Source organism: Amblyomma maculatum, chromosome 2, assembly GCF_055883805.1.
Source record: "Amblyomma maculatum isolate TAMU_Amacu chromosome 2, ASM5588380v1, whole genome shotgun sequence".
NCBI classification, from domain to species: domain Eukaryota; kingdom Metazoa; phylum Arthropoda; class Arachnida; order Ixodida; family Ixodidae; genus Amblyomma; species Amblyomma maculatum.
The window spans coordinates 34,697,728-34,721,466 of record NC_139345.1 but is presented as its reverse complement, the minus strand read 5'-3'; the positions used below and the strand labels follow the sequence as shown (position 1 = coordinate 34,721,466).

Below are 23,739 nucleotides of genomic sequence, written 5' to 3'. Positions count from 1 at the left end.
GTTTTCTTACGGTTTATGGAATTTAGCGCGGCAATGGAGGGTGGGGTGCGGGGGGGGGGGGGGGGGGGGGGCATCACATCGCACAGTACGCGGGCGGCAAGAAAACGAAGAGTTGAGCTAGTTGGTGCAAAGTTTGCAAAGAAACGCGGGCGGCTTGCGTTTCATCGCCACCGGAAGCGGCCGGGTTCGAACACGTGGTCCGATATTGCATCGTACCAAACCATACGAAGACATGCCCCATGTTCTGGAGTTTCTGCCGCCCATTTTGTGAGTGACCGTGCCTCAAATGCACGGGAGCTCATATCATGCGTATCGTGTGAAATAAAGGTCGCTTAAGCTTAGCCTTAAGAGTAGGACACGGCAGCGGATTCCCTCTTTAGCATCAATGAATTACAAATCGCCGACCAAGTTATATACTCGAAATACTATGCCAACACACACACACACACACACACACACACACACACACACACACACACACACACACACACACACACACACACACACAATTACACCAACGAGCCTATGTGTACGCACCCCTTTTGGCACGAAGACGGACTGGGCTCACAAAGGCCGGAAATTGCATTTGTTTGGAATACGCCCGTACAGTGCCAAATCTGCAAATTTGGCTTTGTTGACTTCATTTTTAGATACTAGAATTACGTTCGACACACACGTTCCAAGTACCGGGATTCTTTCAGGCATGTAAAAACGATGCTCGCGCCCCCTCCGTTATGTACGCCCTTTTCGTGACAGGGCGGCGCGCAGAGCAAAAGGGAGGAACCCGCCGGGCGCCCTGCTGGAAGGAGTTTCGTGCACACAGTACGCGTTTACTGCTCCAGCGCGGAGGCAGATGAGGGGACGGGACGACGTGAATGGGGAGAAACAGAAGAACAACAGCGCCATCTTGCCACGCACAGCGGGTCTCAGGACGAACGAACGCATTCGGGGACTGCTCGTCGCCCACGCGCTATCACGCTGAGAGCAGCGTGACTTGTAGGGTGCACACAACACACGCACGCAAACAAGATGATGCCTGAGCAACGAAGGCACAGCAGGCAACTCCCGCTGTAGCTTGTTACTCGAGCCCCGATCGTAGTTAGGGCTGTTACGACCAAGCATCCGCATTTGCGCGCTCTATTGTTCGCCTGTGGGCATGGAAAAGTTTTGTGAATATGTGGTGATGGTCCATTGGCTCTAAGTGAGCCTGTTTCCAGGAATCCTGTTTTGTAAGCATGTTTTGCTTTGTGGACAACCTGCAAATGCCAAATTGGCCCTGTCAAGAGAACGTCTGGAAAAACACAAAGAAACGTCCCCCTGCGGGAAATAGCAGGAAGTGCTTTCTTTTGTTCACCCTTCCAGTCGAGAAGTGCTATCCTCCAGTGATGAATGCCTCCTATCCAAAGGAGACGACAGAGTGACATGTCCGCTGACGTGCAGGACAAGAGAAGAGCATGACTCATACGGCCATTAAGTGATTTCCCGGGAATGCAGGAAAGATTTGCAATTGTCGAAAAGGGACCATGTTGGGAGCCCTATGCGGCGCCACGTGCACTCGGGTTTCTGAGAAGTAAAACCCCCAGAACCAGCCTGTGGTTTCTTTGCTGAAGAATAGAAATGTACCTCCTCTCCTCGCCGTTCCCAAGCTTTTCCCGCCAACAAGTGATCACGCCCAACGAATGAATGCCGGACCAGTCAGTGCTTCAGACCATCAGTGCAGTGATGTGTTCGATTGGATGCCGATACCTGAGGGGCGTGCCCTGGATTTGGTTGGTCAGCATCTTCAGAGAGGGGCTGGACATAGGGGGTTTTTAAGGACGCTGCAGAGCACGAAATGTCGCTCTGGGCCCTGGGTAAACGGCTCATCCAGTCGCTTCTCGCTATGAACTCTTAACGCTTGTCATTTTGCTGATGTACCCTTCTTCTTCATGTAAATATTCTTGTAAATACGTTTTCTCAAAGTGCCAGTAAACCTGCTTGTACATATTTTACCAACTTCGAAGATTCAGTCCTTCTTCAACCCGGAGTCTCTGCACGCTACCAAGTGAAGGCCGGGTCGCCATAGCCCCAGCGTCACGACAACTGGTGACCAGCGGTGGGATCTGAATCTACAAGCCACAACATCTGGTGATTGGAGGTGGATCTGAAGCTACAAGCCACAACACCTTGTGATCGGAGGTGGCATCTCAAGCAACAAGCAGGAGCAACAATCGGCCAACAAGAGGGCAGCTCGGAACATCGATCGCATGTGTGGGTGAGTGCTTGGCTTTTCTTCTGATGTGGACCAGGTTCTAGAACAGGGTTAGATTTTAGAACTGGTAAAGAGAGTGTGGAAACGCCTTTAGGTTTGGTAGTTTGCACTGTTGTTTTGGAAGTAGCCGACACTCGGAGCGATCATGGACCTACAAAAGCTGCAGAAACCGGAACTGTTGCAATTGTGTGAGGAATTGGGAATTGATACAAGTGGTTTGGCACGAAAACCTTTGATTATAAAGGCAATCACAGATTTGGGAGCCGATGATGAGGAGCTCAGTGAAGCATGGAACCTCATCGGTCAAAAAAAGGAACAGCTCAGACAGCAGAAAGAGCGGGAAAAAGAGGAAAAGGAGCGGGAAAAAGAGCAGAAAGAGCGGGAAAAAGAGGAAAAGAGGCGTGAGCGTGAACTTGAGAGGGAAAAAGAGGAAAGGGAGCGCGAACGTGAGTGGGAAAAAGAGGAAAAGAAGCGTGAAAGAGAAGCAAAAAAGCTGGACCAAGAAATTGAGCTCCGGAAATTAGAACTAGAGTTGAGCAAGAGGTCGGGCAATTGTCCCCAGCTAGCGGTACCTCTTCTCAACAAGGAGGCAGATTTCAAGATGTCAAAGTACATGCAGCCATATGTGATATCAGGGGATATCGGTCTGTATCTGGCTAACTTTGAGCGAACCTGCGAAAAACTGTCCTTCCAGCGAGACACTTGGTCTCAGAGATTATTGACGGTTCTGCCCTGCGAGGCAGCGGAGGTTGTCGCGCGGCTAAGCAAGGAGGACGCGGACAACTACGAGAAGGTCAAAGCTTGCCTTCTGAGAAAGTATAGGCTTAGCGCCGAGGCGTTCAGACAACGTTTTCGGAAAGCTACTAAGTCCAGGGACGAGAGTTACCCTGAATTCCTGTACAATTTAAGAGTTAATTTGGGCGAGTGGTTAAAGAGCACAGATTCCTACAGTGATAGGGACGCTGTAGTCGAGCAAATTCTTTTGGAGCAGTTTTATAACTGCCTCCCAGAAAAAGAAAGAAATTGGTTACAGGACCGAGGCGAAATTAAGTCGGCAACTGAAGCTGCCGAACTTATTGAGGAGTATGCTTCGCGCCGACAATTCAGCAACCCAGCAGTGGATAGGCCCCGCAATCCCAAGTTCAGTGTGAAAAACCGTCAGGAAAGGCACTTTGCTAGAGTTGGAAACGAAGAAATGAAGGTTTCTTCAGGCAAATTCCCTAGAAAGGACGGCAGTGAGAAAAGTGGGGAAGTGACCAACGTGCAGAACACAAAGAATAAGCTTGAGGCTAGGAAGCCGCTCACATGCTTTAGGTGTAATGAGCAGGGTCACATTGCCGTCAACTGCCGGAAAGAAAAGATTGCTTTCTCGTATGTCAGGGACTGCGATGAAAATATGCAGCTTTTAGAACCCTACCTGCATGACCTAGTAGTCAACGGGAAGCCTTGCAAGGTACTGCGCGATTCGGCCGCAACGATGGATGTTGTCCATCCGGCGTATGTATCGCCTTCCGACTATACAGGACAGTGTGCATGGATCCGACAGGTAGTTGAGGAACAGAGTGTGTGCTTGCCGATCGCGAACGTGGTCATCGAGGGCCCTTTCGGCGAATTAACAACCGAGGCTGCCGTTTCAGGAAAGCTTCCTAAGTGCTATCCGTATTTGTTCTCCAACAAATCGGACATGCTGCTGCGAAAGAGGGGCATCCTTTTCGGAGACAGAGTTGTGCAAGCCTTAACACGTTCAAAGGCGCGAGAACTAGCTACACTGCTCATTCCAGAAAAATCCACAGCGGAGGAAACGGCAGTTAAAACAATGGTAAATGCGGAAGATAGCAGGTCAGAAAACTTTGAGAGCGAGGCATCTCAGATAAGTCAACTTGAAAGTGAGCTTGATGAGACGCGGAATGAGGACGTTCTTGAGAGTAACCTCTTGCCGCCAGTGTCTAGTAATCTCACGAGACTTTTAAGTGGAACCCGAGAGGACTTAGCTATAGAGCAAGCCAATGATCCCAATATACAGGAGATAAGGGAGCGCCACCGCGCCACTAAGACAGCAAACAATATTTCTTTCGAGATGAGAAAGGGAGTGCTGTATCGCTTATTCAAGGATAAGCGCGGAGTAGAGCGGGACCAATTAGTCGTTCCCCAAAAGTACCGCGGAGACTTACTGCGACTTTCCCATGGCAGCTCGTGGTCATGTCACCTTGGAATAAAGAAAACAAAGCAGAGGCTGTTGCAAGAATACTATTGGCCTGGATGTTTTAAGGACACGGAAAATTTTGTACGGTCATGCGACACGTGCCAGCGGGTTGGAAAGGCGCAAGATAAGTGGAAAGCTCCGATGGTGTTAGTACCAATCATTACCGAGCCGTTTCACCGGTTAGTAATAGATATAGTTGGGCCACTTCCTGTGACCGAGTCAGGGTACCGTTATATCCTCACTATGTTATGCCCAGCCACAAAGTTTCCAGAGGCTGTTCCGCTGCGCGAGGTGACGTCCGAGAGTGTAGTGGATTCGCTGCTGTCAGTGTTTGCACGAGTTGGATTCCCTTCCGAGGTCCAAAGTGATCAGGGTAGCGTTTTCACGAGTGTCCTCACCACCTCATTTCTCGAGCGATGCGGCATTAAGGTAGTGCATAGCTCGATCCATCATCCGCAGAGCAACAGCGTAGAAAGATGGCACTCTGTTCTCAAACGAGTCCTGAGGGGACTGTGCTATGAAAACAAGCGCGAATGGGATACCTGCCTGCCTGCAGCGCTTTTCGCTTTGCGGTCAGTGCCGCACGAATCCACTGGATTTAGCCCAGCCGAGTTGGTGTACGGAAGGTCACTGCGCTCACCTTTGCGAATGGTGCGCGAAGCCTGGGAGGGGCGCGGAGAAGACCCAACAGTAGTAGAATTCATTCTGAACCTCTTGAATCGCTTACATAACACTAAGGAACTCGTTGAGGCCAGCATGAAGTCAGCCCAGGCTCGTTCCAAGGTGTACTATGATAAGTCAGCCCGTCAAAGGACGTTTTGTATCGGGGACCAGGTGATGTTGCTGAGAAGTTCAAGGCAGAATAAGCTCGAAGTACAGTGGGAAGGACCGGCTGAAGTCGTTGCAAAGCTTTCTAACACTAACTACGCAGTGAAAATTCCCGGTAGGCGTAAAGAAGTGCGCATTTATCATTGCAATCTTATGAAGCCTTATGTGCAGAGGGAAGCCGTGGTAAATCTAACGTTAAACCTTCCCGAGGAGATGGGGGACAACTTGATTTGCCTCAGCGGAAAAGGAAGCAACGCTCAGGAGCTTCTCAAAAAGACGGAGCAGAGAGGAGAACTAAAGAAATCCCAGCTGTCCGATCTGGGCGAGATAATAACAGAGTTTGAGGCCTGCTTCGTGGACAGGCCAGGCAGAACTGATTTGACTGAGCACGATATTGAGCTGACTTCAGACGTGCCAGTGCGATCAAGGTGCTACCGATTTTCTCCAAGGCAAAGAGAAATTCTGGATAGGGAAGTAACTCGCATGCTGGAATTGGGAGTAATAAAACCCTCGGAAAGCGATTATGCTTCGCCTATGATCTTAGTAGAAGCTCCAGGTAAAGACCCTAGGCCTGTGGTAGACTACCGAAAGCTAAATTCTCTCACCAGGGATCAAGTGTATCCTATTCCGAATATTGAGGAGAGAGTAGAACAGGTCAGTAGAGCGGCATATGTGACTACGCTGGACCTTACTCGAGGATACTGGCAAGTACCGCTCACTGAACGCGCCAGCAGATACGCGGCTTTCGTCACTCCGACGGGCAGCTACCAGCCAACAATGATGAGTTTCGGGCTCAAAAATGCTCCATTTTGTTTTTCCCGACTCATGGATAGGGTTTTAAAGGGGTGTGAAACATTCGCGGTGCCTTATTTAGACGACATTGCGGTTTTTTCCGACTCATGGGCGGACCATATGGTACATCTAAGAGCTGTACTGAGCCTTTTGCGTCAAGCTGGACTAACCGTAAAGGCCGAGAAATGTTGCCTGGCAAGGGCGACCGTGGACTACTTGGGTCACAATGTAGGTCAAGGTTTCAGGAAACCCAGCGAGATTAAGATTTCTGCGGTAGCAGACTACCCGCGGCCGAGCACGAAGACGGAAATTCGAGCATTCCTGGGTCTGACTGGGTACTACAATCACTACATCCCTAACTATTCAGCTTTGGCTAGCCCTCTGACCGACGCTCTCCGCAAGACAGAACCGACAAATGTAGTCTGGGACGAACAAAAGGAAGCCTCCTTCGTAAACCTGAAGGCTGTGCTGATTAGCCGTCCGGTATTGCGAGCTCCAGACTATGGCCGAGAATTCACGGTCCAGTGTGATGCCAGTGATCGAGGGTTAGGTGCTGTTCTCTGCCAGAGAGATGACGACGGTAATGAGCACCCCGTGCTCTACTTGAGCAGAAAACTGAGTTCTAGAGAGAGGGCTTATTGCGCGTCAGAGAAGGAATGCGCTTGCATTGTATGGGCCATTCAAAAATTGCAGTGCTATCTTGGAGGGGCCAAATTCACCGTAGAGACGGACCATTGTCCCCTGGCTTGGCTGCAAACTGCGACATCGAAGAACAGTCGCCTTCTTAGGTGGAGCTTGATTTTACAGCAGTACAATTTTGAAATAAGATACAAAAAGGGGAAGTTAAATGGGAATGCGGACGCGCTTAGCCGCTCTTTCTAAGCGGTCCGAGATGTTCCTCACCATGTATCCAAATTGATAATCAGGTTTTTTTTTTTTTTCGTGCGCTTGAATATAGATGACTATGTAAAGCAGCACGTTTGGTTTTCGAGGCATACGTGGGTCCTGAACGTCTTGAGAGTGGGCTTTTCTCGAACAACAATGGCAGTTTTCTTTTGACCTGGTCTCTTCAGACGGGAGCCGAGTGCTTGCTTCGACATGTGGTTGAGTTTCAGATAGCTCAAGCAATTTGGCCTACAACAATCAAGACAACGCGACAAGCAACAGCGAGCTTCAAGCGTTCACGTGCAGGCCATTAAGTCGTCTCTTCATGCAGCAGCTGCGGCTGCTGCCCTCCGAGTCTCTTCTGGCGGGGGAGGAGGCTGTTACGACCAAGCATCCGCATTTGCGCGCTCTATTGTTCGCCTGTGGGCATGGAAAAGTTTTGTGAATATGTGGTGATGGTCCATTGGCTCTAAGTGAGCCTGTTTCCAGGAATCCTGTTTTGTAAGCATGTTTTGCTTTGTGGACAACCTGCAAATGCCAAATTGGCCCTGTCAAGAGAACGTCTGGAAAAACACAAAGAAACGTCCCCCTGCGGGAAATAGCAGGAAGTGCTTTCTTTTGTTCACCCTTCCAGTCGAGAAGTGCTATCCTCCAGTGATGAATGCCTCCTATCCAAAGGAGACGACAGAGTGACATGTCCGCTGACGTGCAGGACAAGAGAAGAGCATGACTCATACGGCCATTAAGTGATTTCCCGGGAATGCAGGAAAGATTTGCAATTGTCGAAAAGGGACCATGTTGGGAGCCCTATGCGGCGCCACGTGCACTCGGGTTTCTGAGAAGTAAAACCCCCAGAACCAGCCTGTGGTTTCTTTGCTGAAGAATAGAAATGTACCTCCTCTCCTCGCCGTTCCCAAGCTTTTCCCGCCAACAAGTGATCACGCCCAACGAATGAATGCCGGACCAGTCAGTGCTTCAGACCATCAGTGCAGTGATGTGTTCGATTGGATGCCGATACCTGAGGGGCGTGCCCTGGATTTGGTTGGTCAGCATCTTCAGAGAGGGGCTGGACATAGGGGGTTTTTAAGGACGCTGCAGAGCACGAAATGTCGCTCTGGGCCCTGGGTAAACGGCTCATCCAGTCGCTTCTCGCTATGAACTCTTAACGCTTGTCATTTTGCTGATGTACCCTTCTTCTTCATGTAAATATTCTTGTAAATACGTTTTCTCAAAGTGCCAGTAAACCTGCTTGTACATATTTTACCAACTTCGAAGATTCAGTCCTTCTTCAACCCGGAGTCTCTGCACGCTACCAAGTGAAGGCCGGGTCGCCATAGCCCCAGCGTCACGACAGGGCCTGCCGTGACGTCAAGAAAACGCCACGCTGCGCGCGACGGGTTCCCCACGAAGCTAACCGGCGGCGATGACACGCAGAAAAACTGGCTACGCACAGCCGAGCCGCGTGTACAATGGGCGCCAATTCTGAACTATCACCCAGGACGGGACAAAGGCTTCTTCTGGCTTCTACCAGTGATCTCCAAGCTGAAGTCAATTACATGACATTCCGAGTGGTTCAACGCCGTCCCTTTTTACCTTTTCTGCGTCCCCGTATCGACCACTTTGACATATTACAAGACCGTCTGACAAGGCCTGCGCTGCACACGATAAGCAGAGAGAGAGAGAGAGAGAGAGAGAGAGAGAGAGAGAGAGAGAGAAGAATAAAAGTCTTGCTCGCTCAGTGACAAGTCAACTTGAGATAAATTTACTTACTCATCGTCGCTGCGCGCTACGGTGAAAAATTCGGCCTATAAAATACCAGAACGCAGGAGTCCCAAGCTAAGGAAATTACTCCTAAAGAAAAGCGCAATCCAAATAAATAAATTAACACGTAAAATTAAGCCCACAAAAACAAAGTATCAGGGTGATTATCAGTATATTTCGCCGGTCGCAACACGTGCCATATATAAAGATATGAAGTTCAACAGCCCAGCGGTAAAATGCGAGGTTTACATAAATGTACTTGACATTAAGTGCCCCATCGAAAGGTTGCCCCGTGATTAACGAACTTGCCGAACGCTTTTATAGTCTCTCAGATAAGGCATGGCAAGGCAGTAACGCTTTCAATCGAAAGAGAAACCCCGTTACCGAACACCATAGAGCGCTTGGCTTTCGGGAAATGGGCCTCAACGACCCACAAATCATTTTTCTTTTTTTGCCACTAAAACTTCCTGAGGTTCGGCTGGTGGATTCTATGATCGTTTGTATACGTACAGTGGTGGACAGAAGTGGTATACTCCACGCGCTGCGAGAAAACTGCCAGATTTTTCCGACAGAGAAGCAGTTATTTCTGAGACATGCATAACGTACCCTTCTCGATATACTTGCCATTTTGTCCAAGCAAATTTGTGGCACATTTATTTATAATGAAAAAATGCAATCGTTGCGGTTCGCGTGGAGTATATACCACTTTTTGTCCACGGGTGTACACTACATGAGCATGTCGATACAAAAAAATCGCACGCATCCGAGTGACCCGAGGCGGTACACGGGAATGCAACGACACGGGAGAGGCCCCTGCTCTGCAGTGCTATGCGTCAACAGGGCCCCTGGTAAGACTGCTCGAAATTCTAACTACCGAAGACGAAGTCCGAGCCAAACAACAAAGAGATGCTACCAACGAGAGTTTTATCTCCCAAGGCTACACACAAGCTATGACCAATCTGCAGAATCCGGAACTTCAATCGGCTCGAAATTTGAGGTTTGCAGACTGTCGCGTCACTTACGGGCCGGGCCCGCTGGCGAAGTTGGTTTCCCCACATCCATAACTTCGCTTGCCTTTTTGCCGCCTTCTAGGCAACCAAGCCTTGTTTGAAATAAATTCTGTGACTCGTTTGGGAAACCAGCCATGGGAGGTTACCGGCATTCCGCAACACACGAACTACAGAGACGACGCAAGCGTAGGTGAAAAGAGGAAGCGCGCGGCTGGAATATGACGCCACTAACGGGGCCAGTTAACGACACGAGTGACGTCTTTTGGCATCCGACGAAGTTACACAATCGCTTCGCGTTGGCTACACGCGACGAGGCCAACGGAACGGAGAGGGATACCCCGCCATGTGCGCGCTCGTACGAGAGACGATAACGAGCGCCAAACCGCAAAGGGAAAGAAGCACCGTAAAAAGAAAAAAAAAAAAAAAAGTGCGAAGAAAAACCTTTCCTTCGGAATGGGCGAGTCGAACCGTTGCGCAGCCCGCAGCGTGCACGCTTGAATCGCAGCTGACCGACGTTGCCGACGTTGAAGACGTAATTACGTCATCGGCGGGCAGCGTTTTCTCCTAACCGTGCGCAACATAACGATGCGGCTCGGCGATTAAATGCGCCGGAGTCTTCGGCGCGAGGGGTAGGAGGCAGCAACAAACACTAGTCCTTCGGAATGGACTTCCAAACGATGAGCATGGACACACTCAGACCGCGAATGAGGTCAGAAGCCCGTAGGAACGCTAGACGCTGCAGAAGTTTGCTTAAAATAAAGTTTTATCCATCTATCCACGGACTCGACAGAGTCGGGTCGAGTAAGCCTGTCGAGTAAAAAACCAGTTGTCGGGTAGGGTCGCGTTAACTCGCTTGCAGGGGGCAGGTTAACACGCTTGACCCGCTTGTCTAAAAGCATGTAGACGCTGTCGAGTCAGGGAGTCGAGTTATGGCGAACTCTGGTATCAAAATGCCTCCGGAGTGGCGAAGAGCGTCAGCGAAGTTGAATGCTTTTTAGCCCTCATCAACGATAAAAAATAATAATCGAAGCTCTCGATAGTAAAGGCAACGGAATCAAATACGAGCAAGAAACTTGTACAATAACTTCGAATCTCAACGCTACGCACCGCTGTGATACTCGCTGGAAAGCGAGTTCATGTAGACACCATCCGGGTCGAGTAATGGTGACCTCGCTTACTCAACCAGGTGCTGTCGAGTCCATGTATACAGGGCTAGAAAGGGAGGACTGCGGCCCGAACGGTTCAACTAGCCGCCGAGCGACTACGACCCGCTCACTGCTCAGAGTCCTGAATAACATTTGCACACTTTTCTTTCTGTTCCCGTTTCAATTATTTTATTCGCGCTCCATTTTCCAACCGGTACTATCTTCTAGTGGCGCTGATTTCAGGTACGCATTGCACGCGAGCACAAATGAGAACACAGTCTGTCCAAGTAGGGGGTGTTCTGATGCCGCCATCTGGAGAGAAGCTCGTGGACGAAAGCCGAAGAGGCCGTTGTCGCACGGGACGTCAAGAAGCGCGTTCCTTCCTCTGGCGACAGGAACAGCGAAAAGAAAAACGTTTACGGCGCAACAACAATGGGTAGCAGGAGCAGTGCACAGCGGCGGCGTTCCTCATGACAATGGCGGACGAGAAAGACAATGCGGCCATTTGCGTCGGGGGTCACGCGGGGAGGTTGCCGAGGCCAACGAAGCACACACGGGGCATGCGCTCCTCATTGGGTGCCCATCAGCCGACGCAGCGAGCGAGACAACGCGACGTCTGCCGCCCAAGACGCCAAGACAGGCTGCTAGGGCAAACAGGGCGAGAGGAGGGAGAGAGAGCCATTGAGGACAAAGCGCCATTCACGGGAACGGAGCAGCTCAGTGCCGCGCCCGTCCGCGCAGCGCAGGAAGAGAAATACGCTCCCGGACAAAAGGGGGGCCGCCGCTTCCGCGACGACCGCGTGGCGACCTTGGGAGGAGAGCGTCGCACGAGCGTACAGTGGAACCACCATGCTACCCAACTCGTTCCAGCCCCGGCGAGAGAGTCCGCCGCGCAGCGACGGTACTATGGCAGCAGAGGCAAAGCAGCCAAAAGAAGGGTAACCAACATCCTCCACCTGTCAGAGTGATTCTGCCTGTCAGAACATATATACACCGCGTGGCGGCGGAAACAATACCGACAGAGAAAATGAAACGGTTCTCGTGATCTCAACGAGTCCTCCATTTTCTTTCCACCCGGAGGCTAGGGAAGAAGAAGAAGAAGAAGAAGAAGAAGAAGAAGAAGAAGAAGAAGAAGAAGAAGAAGAAGAAGAAGAAGAAGAAGAAGAAGAAGAAGAAGAAGAAGAAACGTTGTTTTTAACGCGCTTGCTGCGAGAAGCGTGCATTTCACTTTCGTACTGCCGGCTCTGTCTGACCAGCAAACATCCGCATGATTTTCGGCAACTTTACACGCTACCGCCTTTCTTCGTTTGCGATTCGGGGTCACCCTAGTGAGATACTACGCGCGCTGCGCGGGCCGCTTCGAGACGACTGTTCCGCTGCGCTTGCCTGGTGGCGTCACTTGTAGCTTTCAAACACGGCGCCTTTAAAAGCTGCAGCGCACGATTCCCTGCCGATGTCGTTTCTCTGCTAGGGGACTTTTGACTCGAGGACAACCTGACTTAGGCTTCGACGGGTTGTGGCGCAATGTGCAGAAAGGCCGAGCAAAAACACACGCGAACAACCATCGCCATCAGGCGATGGCCTCTCCCATACTGCTCCGCAAACCACAGACGACTTAACGTCCAACGGTCGCGAGCAACTGAAGAGCTGGCACATTATAAGCGTGTCAATGAGTACTCCTGCGGCTCTCGCATAAGAACGCCATCAATGCATGGTCTAAATGGTGCAATCTCCCACCCCTTCCCAGTAAAGCCCCTCAAACGAACTTGAGAAGCTACCTCCTGGGGCCTCCGGCCACGCAGCAAGGACTGAACGAATTCAAGCCAAGCTCGAGACCTCCTGAACCTAACCTAAAGCCCCTCAATAAACTATTGAGGGGCTTTACCTGAACAAACCCCCCCCCCCCCCCCCCCTTAATCCCAGGGAGTGGCAGAGTTTTCCTCGCTCCTCCAGTGGAAGACGGGACACAGCACGAAGCAAACGCAGCGGCGTTTCGCGTCGTGTTTCTCTTGTTTTCGGGCCGTTTCCGCAACACGATCTCGCCATAAGCCGCAGCGCGAGGGAGGCGACAGTACGGGCGGCCTCGCGAACGTGTCCATCGCGCGTCAGGAGAACAACAGCGACGGCATTCTCCATTCGAGACCGACCGGATATACGAGTGTCGCATTCCAGCACGAACACCGCGCGTAGCTGGGCCTGCGATAGGAAACCGACGGCGAATCGAGCAGGTACAGGCGTACAGCGCGTACGAGCGTGCTACAACCGACACAGCTCTACAGATAGAGCACAGTGTTTTTTTCTTTCTGTACTTAAGTTCACTGTGCGAAGCCTCTAATCGAAAAAAAAAAAAGGCGCGACTACACTGCAGCGCTCCGAGAAAGCACTCTTGTTCAGAAACTATGCCAAATCTGGCCAGAGAGATTACACATGCTACAAATAAGCGCGCATAACTGTATGGCGAGCGTCATCCGGCTAACATTTAGTAACAAGTCGCGATCAAAATCGAACACAACGGCAGAAAATTGACTGCCAATCTAATAAGACACTTGGTTTTATCAAAGACCACCTCCTAATGAGTACTCGAGACTCGCAGCAACGATCTGCATTTGATATGTCGGTCTAAGTTCTTGGACGACGCCGTGCGCTTACAAACAATGATGATGAACAACATTTATTGATAACCGCAAGGAAGCGGATATGTATGCGAGCTTAGGGCTAAGGCTTTGCGGTGACGGCGCGCGTCAAAGAACCCCAGCTGCTACTCGAAACGAGTCTTCCAACTGCGGCTCCGGCTCCTCTTCCTTCTTTCACCCCGCCGAGGTAGCGCAGTGGTTACGGCGCTCGACTACTGTTCCCAAGGACGCGGGATCGAATCCCGGCCTCGGCGGCCGCTTTTCGATGGAGGCAAAAAGCAAGGCGCCCGTGTGCTGTGCGATGTCAGTGCACGTTAAAGAACCCCAGGTGGTCGAAATCTCCGGAGTCCTCCATTACGGCGTCTCCCATAACCTGAGTTGCTTTGGGACGTTAAACCCCACAAACCAACCAAACCATCTTCCTTCTTTTATCGCTCCCCCACTGCGCGGTTTTAATTTACCGCAGCCAAAACCAGAAAGTTCCCGGCGTTGCCAGGCTTATAGTCCGGCAAGCCGCGCAGTTTCCGAGTGGCACGCAAAATCATATCCATACTTATTAGGAATTATCATTACTGCAATAAACATATCCGTAAAAAGCTATATGACGTGGATAGAGAGAGGGAGATGAACCTAGTGTCGTGTTCACATCCGGCCTCTGCCAGTCACAGTCTTCAAAATATGCGATAACAAGTAGCCCAGCGCCCACCAAAGTACGACTACGCTGACTCAGAACTGACACGCGTTTTATCAGAGGCCTGAAGCGCAGTTGTCTGCGCAGCGACTGTAAACCTCGTGCAGAACAACGCGCACGTTGTGTGCCGACTTACCGCAGTTTCCGATCCAAGATGCCCCGATTGAATGGGAAAAGACAGTTCCGACACCAGCAGGGTGAGAATACACCCGAAGTTGTGTGCAAAATGGGCGGACACAGTGCTATGAGACCTCACAAGTGCTAACAACCGCCGCGCCACGTTCCAACGACGGCGAATCACGTCTGATCCACTCAACGCAGCGCGAACGCGCCTTCCGGCGCTCCGTGGGAATATCTCGGGAAGTCGGTGACTCGCGGGCGAGTGACGATAGGCCGCCGCAGCCAGCCGCTGCGCATGACTGTGACCATCGCCTCACAGGCGTGAGTCACTCGAACCGGGTGCGAGTTCGCTCATACTTCATCCATTAACTCCCAATCCACAGTCGCAGAAGGGTTCATCCAAATCTTCAAACTTCGGCGACACCGGAGACCACCGACTTCGTTACGTTATGTGACTTGGGTGTACCGAAATTGTAATTCTTAAAACGAGTTCGTTCATAACGAGTATCAATGACGCAAATTGCGAGAAGTGTCGACTGGGCATATAATGCACACCTGCGTTGAGAACAGAGTTCGTAGGACCGGCAGGATTACGGTTAGTGGCAGCGCACACTACGTGCCGAAATTCTCCGGCATTCGGCGAGCAGGCCACACCACGAGTTTTGTGACCCGAAAATGCGCTGGCGCCCAACGCACCGTACCATATTTTCTCCGCAACTTTCTCGCGTACTGTTTCACATTTCTCACCAGCGAGCAAATGTCACGTGCAGCAACAAATGTTACAAAGACGGCGAAACGTTTTCCAGGACGGGTGGGCAACAGCGTACTTGATATCACTGAACTGAAGCGAAGCAACTTTTTACGCAGTACACGTGCTGCTCTCTGGAGAAACAGAATGGTATTTACCAATCCCAAGACTGTCTGAAACCCGAATTTTCGCCCGGAAACACGCATGACGCACGGAAAGTTAAGTGAATTTAAACAAAGAGGAACGGCCAGTCGGCGACGTGAATCAGCTGCCAGAGGCGGCGGCGTGAATGAACCGGGCGAGCGAGAAGAAAAAGCGGCCCGTTGCGCGCATTCCTTGGAAGTGTGCCTGGCGCCACGATCTTCGCCCTCGACGACTTTTCCTTCTTCCAGCGGCGCTCGTTTTCGCCTCGGCCTCTGCACCTCGCGTCGGCCGCCGTAGCTGACGTCGGCGGCAGATGCGGACGGCGAGAAAAACACCCGAGCGCGCTCTCTCTCGCTTTCGTGCATGTCCACCAGCTCCGCGATGGATACTCGGAACCGAGTGCGGCAAGCGCTCCTAAACTTCCGGGATACGCGGCTGAAACAAAGCACACCTTCGCCGGCGATGTCAGGCGTAGGGAATACCCCGGGCCGCTGACGACAGCGTTGGACATCTTGTGAAAGGCAAAGATGCGACGGCTAATGCAAAAAGTGGGACACGACTCTGACAGCACAAGAGTCTCCCGAAATATCACTGCACGGGGACAAGGTATTCGCACTGAGGCACAATTAAAAGGACGCGGACTTGAGCTCGGTAGACGAACGCCATGGCCGCGACTGAGCCAGTAACAGAGTAAAAAAGTAAAAGATTCCTTTGCGCTCTTAAATAAAGTGTTTTTCTCCCTTCTCTCTCTCTCCTACGTCAGTGCCACCCCGTGCCGGCCGCTTTCAATTATACATATAATATGCACACGCATTCATGCATTGACCAGCAGGTAAGATCTGTTCTAACCATCGTGCATGTGCTCACAACCACAGAGCGTTAATCCTACCGCAAAGCATAGCGACCAGATGAAGTCTTCGGAAGGGTCAGAAGAAAGTTTACACGGGATCGTTTCCGAATTACCAGTGCTCGCATGTGGGCTAAGCTCTTTAGTGAACTTTTCAAGAAACAGAATACATCCCAACGTAGCACACACACACAAGCCATCCACTCGGTTGTGTTAACAGTCTGTTCGGCGCACGCCACGTCGACAGTGACCGCACCTCCTATATGCGAACCATTTTATTTGCCCATCTGTTTTTCGTCTAAGGGGAACGTCTTCCACGAACGCTCGAACATTTGCCTTAATTGGTTTGCAACAAGCGCGGGACCATGGCTCACTGTAAAAAGCATGTTATCAACATCAACAGCCAAATAATTCCAGCGTATACAACGGTTAATTAGGCACAGGAGAGCACTTTCCAAATCGCCGGAGCAGTCGAGGACGTCCTGTGCACCACGATCAGTTTTTGGCTTTCGATGATATGTAAAGAAAAGGACAAAGGCGGTGCAGAGGCAAAATAGCGATAATTATTCCGAGTTACCCGCACACCGTGACCGGAAAACGCGATCCGATACAAATATAATTGCCGAACTGCGCGCGGTTACATGCAAATAGACTGCACATACATTTAGATACCGGACAAGGCAAGCAAAGCAGCGCGGCCCAGACGAGTGCCCTCGCTGGTTTCCTCGTACAGCAAACACGGTCAGAGTTCCTTTTTTTTCTTCTTTTTAGCCTCTCTCTCTCCCCCCGTTATCAGCGGATGAGACAAGGAGAGGTGAAAAAGACACCGGAAACGCAAGATAGTCGCGCAAAGTAATCGGCCCGAATACTGTGGGGAGGTTTTTATCGTGACAACAGGCGCAGGAAAACGGAGACAGAGGCGCCCAGACGGCCTCTCGAGGCAGCGCTCCCAGACAGCATCGGACGCGCCGAGTGCGTGCAGCGAGGGGCAGTTGTTGACATCGACGTCCCGAGAACGTCGTCGCCGCCGTTCCTCCGGCCACTCTCCGAAATCGACGACAACGGGGAGCTGCTGTGTGGTGCCCGAGGTGTGTGCTTGGATTGCTCCAATAGAAGCAGCAACATCGCTGAACACACACACACACACACACACACACACACACACACACACACACACACACACACACACACACACACACACACACACACACACACACACACACACACACACACACACACACACACACACACACACACACACACACACACACACACACACACACACACACACACACACAGAGAGAGAGAGAGAGAGAGAGAGACAGAGAGAGAAAGAGAGGTATGGTACGGCACGATAAGCGGAGTTTCAATGTTGCAAGCTTACACACAGTCTATGAGGGCAACAGTAGTACAAGATTCGCACTGTTTTCCACAGCCTTGAAATTCTTGAGCGCGCACTGACACAGCGCAGTGCAGAGGCCTTTTTGTTTTTTTCGTCGACAGGACAAGAAAGACTGCTCCGGCCAGCGGCTTCCTAAACTGAGGAGGAGGGTGCCGACTTAAAGGTGAATATTTCACGCCTGCTCGGAATAAACGTTTATATCTCTCTATCTTCCCTGGATATAAATGCGATGCCTGCGGTGGAGCGGCTGATTATTCGATCCTGCGTCCTCCAGAAGTGGTTTCGTCAGTAAGTCTGCAAATGATGGTATGCGTCGTCACATTCTTTTCGACTCATCCATGAGCGGAGATGGCCGGAGCATTTTAACGTAAAACATAACGCGCGATACGCGCCCACCAAAGGTTCCCGTGTGTTGCGCGATGCCAGTGCGCGTTAAAGAACCCCAGCAGGTCGAAATTTCTGGAGCCTTTCACTACGACGTACGGCATAGCCCGAGTCACTTTGGGAAGTTAAACTGTATAACCAAACTGGGGAATACTGCGCTGATCAACCAACTGGCCCCCGTGTTTGCATTGTTTGCATAACCAACTCAGTAAGTAAACGAAGACTGCTTACAAAATTAGCTTAATACCAAAAGGGAAATCGAAAGAAACCAGCCTTCGGCTCCTGTTTCGCGTGCACACACATTGCCATTAGCGATTAATCTCTAGTCCCTCCATTATCCCACGCATAATCATTAACAAATTATGTGAAAACCAAAATTGAGATGGGTTCAACGCTGCTGAACCGAATGTGGAGCGAAAGCATTAGCTGCGGGTGACCGAGCGTTCCATCGAACACAACCAGCATTGCATTCTTCTTCATCGTCTTCCACGATGCCACGCTGACGGCTTGAAAACCTAGCACAGTGTAGCTTTCGCTGCAAAACAGCCAGCCGGCATATATAGAGCCCTCATCCGCCATCTCACAACTCGGCCATGTCACGTGGCCTCACGACGTCACAAAAGTCGCCTAAGCATGAGTTACCCGGCCATGTCACCGCAGTCTGCCAGCTACCATGAGAACTGTACGCAGGACGAAGTAATCCCGGGTATGCAACAGCACACCCCGCTACGATTCGTGCATTGCGTACAAATGTTTAAGCACGTATCGAACCCTTCCTCGCCCGAAGCAGAAACAGGGTGGATGTGAGTAAGAAGCATCGCCGTCGAAGGAAACGCCCACAGGACGCTGATGCATGTTTTTTGTGCGCACATCATCTCATTATGCATACCCCTAATTACGCCCCTCGACGAGCGCTTTTGCGCCTCGGGCGAGCATGCGAGAGAGGCAGCGCCGCCCTCGGCATCATGACAGGAAAGTTGCGTCGCTGGGAGACGAAGAAAAGCGAAGCTGACGTCGGACGGAGAAGAGGGAGCGCGCGTACATGTGGGATACTGGGAATGCCGAGGTCTGCTGGCGCAACGAGCGACCGGCTTCGGCATTTCTACGAGAAAAAAGAAGAAAAAGATGTTACACGAAGATGAAAATGAACGCGAAGAAATGTTACAGCGCATATTCAATGTCCGTCCGCCCGACACCGATCAACCTTACCCTGCGCTAGCTGCGGTCCTCATTAAAGTTGCCCACCTAACCCTGCCGTCACCTCGGCTTGCCTATAATCCAGGTACACCGTCTGGAATGCCTGTGCCTCCAACCTGCTCATTTCCTTCTGATTGCAGCCGTGATTATACCATTGAGTGAGATTGTTCCCTATTCTATTCCACCCTCCATGTTATAGAGGGGGTGGCCGAAGTTACCGGAGCTCTCCACACTCCGGCTCCTCTCATAGCCAATGCCGATTCGACAAAATAAACATCACATTATGCTCGCGAGTAGCCGGATACAGCCGGCTAGCATAGCGGAGTGCTCACACCTCGCACGACCTGCGTATGCGCGCTATAGGCGTCTGGTAAATCGGTATACGGCTACCCTAGCAAGTCTCAGGTATGCTAAATCTCCCTAGCCAGGAGGGAGGGGGGGGGGGGGGGGGGGGCAACCAAAGGCCAAGTACGCCGCGAACAACTTACTTCCCTACTCGCTTATCTTCGGACATTTGAGAGAGTAAGAAGTGGGAAGAGTTGGTTATACATGCTGCTTTCGACGCGCTAAATTCCTTTCGATACGGAACAAAACTGGACAGAGACAAGACGAAGCGCGCAGTGTCCAGTTTGTTCCGCACCGTCAAGAATTTTTATTTTTTTTCGCGTCTAAAAGAGCATATCTTCGGACGTATACACAGCCGGAACGGCACCCGCGCAAATCCATTCTGAGAGCCAAAGACCACCACAAAGAGAGTGCAGCTCACGGGTTCGGGTTATACTGTGGAGGGAGCCCGATCAAGCCCTCAAAAAAAAAAAAAAAAAAAAAAAAAAAAAAAAAAAAAAAACGGAAACATTGAAGTGAATGGTGTGACTTGGTGACTGTCCTGCTTTGCCACCAGGGACAGCCCGCGCCTTCCGTAAATTACGACGCGTACGCAATGCAGTAACGAGAAGTACACGTGCAGGATCCCCGAGCCTTGAACCTGCGCCGCGGTGGATGAGTGGTTACGACACGGGTGCTGAACGCAAGAACGCGGGCGCAATCCCTGGCCGCGGCGGTCGCTTTTCACTGAAGGTGTCCGTGTGCTGTGCGATGTCAGTGCACGTTAAAGATCCCCAGGTGGTCGAAATTATTCCGCAGCCCTCCACTACGACTCCTCTTTCAATCTTTCCCTCCCTCCTTTCTCCTCTCCCTTACGCGCGGTTCAGGAGTCCACAGAAACAAGTGTGATAGATACTGTGCCTTTCTCTTCCTGTGAACCAAATTATTATTACTATTCGTCAGCCTGGAAATGCGAATAAGGAACTGTCGTATTCTTGGTGGACACTGCAAAAAGGGAAGAATGGACTGCCGCCTCAGTGGAGTGCCTCGGATAGTCTCCAAATGGTCCGGGGTTCTTAAGCAGCCTCCAAAGAAGAAAGGGGCCGCCACAGCCAGAAGTATCACGAGGACGCGTGAAATAGCAAGACGACAGTTTCCAGCCCGTGCGGTTCGCCAATGCATTGCCAACCACAGCGCGGCCTAAGCTTTTCGCGCACTGCTGATATCGGACTATGTGCAGCAGCGATCCGCCTGCACCACGCACACACTCGAAGAGAGGAAAGGGGGGGGGGGGGGGGTGATTTTCAAAGCAGGGGACGCCGACGCAAGGAGCGTGGCCTTCTCAAGGGCGCGTCGCGCCCTGACAGCCCGCCTCTCTCCCTCGTTTTTCTTTCCGGCGCGTGCGACTGGAATTTAAATCGGCCTCCTCCTCCTTGCGCCACGCAGCAGAGGAACCCTGCTGTCGCTGAGGGAGACCTGTTGATTCTTCGTTCGTGCTCCTGAACTGAACAAGGGGCTTTTGGCTGCGCGCGCACACACCGTATCCAACACAATGGCCCGTGCCACCTCCGCCACTGAGACCACCAACGCTAGTAGTAGTACGGCATGGCGGCTGTCACTGTGACGTCAGATGGAAAGCTGGCTCACGGTTGGCGGCTCACGCGCGATCAATGGAGCGCTCGACTCATTCACCGTTCACGGCTCACTCCGCAGGGGAACGCGTTGTACGGAGGGGAAAGAACAATGAAGCGAGGAGGCCGGCCGGCGAATGAGAACGCTGAGCGCTGTCTCGAGGGGCAGAAGGGGCTTCGGTCACAAACCTCCCCGAGTTTACAAGAACACCTAGACTCCGAAGCGAGTAACACGCTGTCAAGAACATTATAAAGGCACTTGGAGCCGCAGGTTCCTGCGTACTGCACTGCGTGTCCTCACATGCCGCAGGCAGCGAATAACAGCTGAAAACAATATGAATCACACCGACTCGCGTATTCAAATCACAGCAGCGGCAGTAAAACAGTGAATGCACATGCACAACCCTGAGGTGGGATGCCGCACCACCACTCGCGAGGTTTGCAAGTTCGGCGCTCTCTTATTTTCCTTTTTCGTGTAGAAGAGACACTCGTGTCGGTACACTGCCCCTTGCTCACCGCGCTCTCGTTTACCGAGGCTCGAGAGAGACGCTTTTTCCCTCTTCCTGGCGGCTTCGAAGCGAAAAGCGTCGCCACGGCTGTTGGCCAGGCAGCAAGAAAAAGACGCCTTCTCCGGGGTGCGCGAGAACGGAGCGAAGGCGGTCGAGCAACGACGATCCCTTTTTTGTGAATGAAGGCCCGTGGCCGGTACCCCACTGCAACACGGCCAAGGAGGGGCGAGGCAGCAGGCGAGGAGGCCCGATTGAGGACAGGCGGGCCGCTCCTTGGCGGCGCCCAGCCGTGCCTACGCAGGGAGGGGGACCCACGGCAGCCGGCCTGAAAAGGCCTACGCGCAGCAGCAGACACGAAACGTCCACCCGTAATGGCGGCGGCAGAAAGCAGCAGCTGTGCACGACGCGCCACGTTCACTCCACCTCCCACAACAGCCACACTGTGCTGGTCCTTTATCCGTACAGTGGCAGACCAGCTTGTCGCCGGCCTCGGCAGCTGCTGTAGCGGGCGCGATACTCGCGTCGTAAGGCGCATACATGACAGGCGATGCCAGGAGACGTGCCCTAGGGCTGCGAACTTTTGAACTGCCTCGCCGAACCTTGTCAGACGGCTGGCGCAAAGCCAGACTAGAGTCGTAACGGGGTCCCGGACGGCGCATCTAAAAGGCCGTGAGACAAGCTACGCGGGATGCAACTCATAGTTATGCGAACGAGAAAAGCTTCCTTGAGAGCTGTTCCGCAAGCAGTAACACAAAAGACAAAGCGCAAAACAAATGCGGGAAAAAGTGCCAATAGGGCGCGGTAGTAAATAAAGTATGACTGGCAAGGAAACTGACCCTGCACATCGGCATCCTCTTCCTTGAGAGTGCGGTAAGCCGGCAACGTGAAGCAACGCAGCATGACGACGAAGAGCTGGCGTCGGCCGTCCGCTGCAACACACCATGGACCGGTGGAAACGCGCACGTCGTGAACACTCTCCCGCCGAAGAAGGGAGGACTCGAAGGAGCAAACACCAACTGGCCAGCGGACTCCTTTCGAGGGTGCTTCAGTCGCGTATCACGCGGGCTCGCACAGGTCACTCGAAGCACAGGGAACGACACCGCCTCATCCGACGAGACCGCAGCAGGTCTGCCCAGTGTTAAAAGCACAGAAACGACGACGAGAACCACAAAGTGCGCCGGGGTGCGTGACGTTAGTCCTAGTTAGGCAGACGGCGACGCCGGTATGCCGGCGTTCCGACGATCCGCGGCAGAGGAGCGCCTGGCGAGCGTAGCAGCACGTTCCCTGGAAGGAGCCATGACGGCGAGGGTTCTCCTTGCACGGCACAGGGCGGGTTCTTCTTCTTGTCGGCAGCCTCTTCGACACGGCGACGGTGCCGGCCGGAGGTCATCCGGCACGAAACCACCCGATGAACACAGTACAACGTCGGCCGGAGCTCGCACTCACCAGCAGAAGGAAACGAACCGACCCTCGCTCCCTCTTGGCACGCGTTCAATGCCTGCGTGGGCACCACCAGACCGGGTCCCTCTCTTTCCAGCAGGGATCAAACTTCTTGCGGCGGCGGACGGGTGGATTCGACGACTGCTGCTGCGACGGCGGTCGACGTTTCGTCCTACGAGGCCTCCATGGAGCGGCACGGATTACGGCGACCGACCCGACGCTACTACTATCCGTCGTCGTCGCCACTACTACACCAAAACGTGCGTTCACGCAATGCAGAGAGATACTAGAAAGGAGGAAGGAAACGCACAAGAGAGACAGCAAACAACTGGCGACAAAGCGGCAGAGCCTCGTTCCCTCTCTCCCTCTCGGCCGTCCCCCTCCAGAGAGCAGCGGGCTGACTGCGTAGGCAACGAAAAACCAACTGCGCCGCAGCCGCTGCAGCAACTCGCAGGATGGAGCACGAAGGGAAGACGAGGAGGAGGAGGAAGGGAGACGAACAAACCCTAACCAGTCAGCCCGCAGCCGGCCGGGCCCCTCTCTCTCATCCTCTCTACGAGCAGCACACGGAGCCACCAACAGCAAATAAACACACAGAGGAGCAGCAGCAAGAGCGCTCCGCTTCTGCTGCTGCTTTTATTTCCGCACCGTTCCTTTCACCTCCTCCTCACTCACGCTATCTGAGCTGCTGCTTACCCTCCCCAAATATCCTCGCGACGAGACAGGAGAAAAGGCAGGGACGAAAAGAAGAAAACAAATGCGGCAAAACAGGAAAGAAAAAAAAAAGAGAGAGA

General features: G+C 52.3%; 1 protein-coding gene across 2 annotated transcripts in view; it reads right to left on the bottom strand.

Annotated features, from left to right (window-relative positions):
- The window catches only part of Shc (SHC-adaptor protein), a 40,516-nt gene extending 17,139 nt beyond the window's left edge, over nucleotides 1-23,377 (bottom strand). For both annotated transcript variants that reach the window (XM_084593775.1, XM_084593776.1), the window contains exon 1: nucleotides 22,342-23,377. In XM_084593775.1, coding sequence (XP_084449901.1) covers nucleotides 22,342-22,405 — 64 coding nt within the window. In that variant the 5' untranslated portion in view covers nucleotides 22,406-23,377. The remainder of the gene's footprint in view (nucleotides 1-22,341) is intronic.
- Between the last annotated feature and the right edge of the window lie 362 nt (nucleotides 23,378-23,739).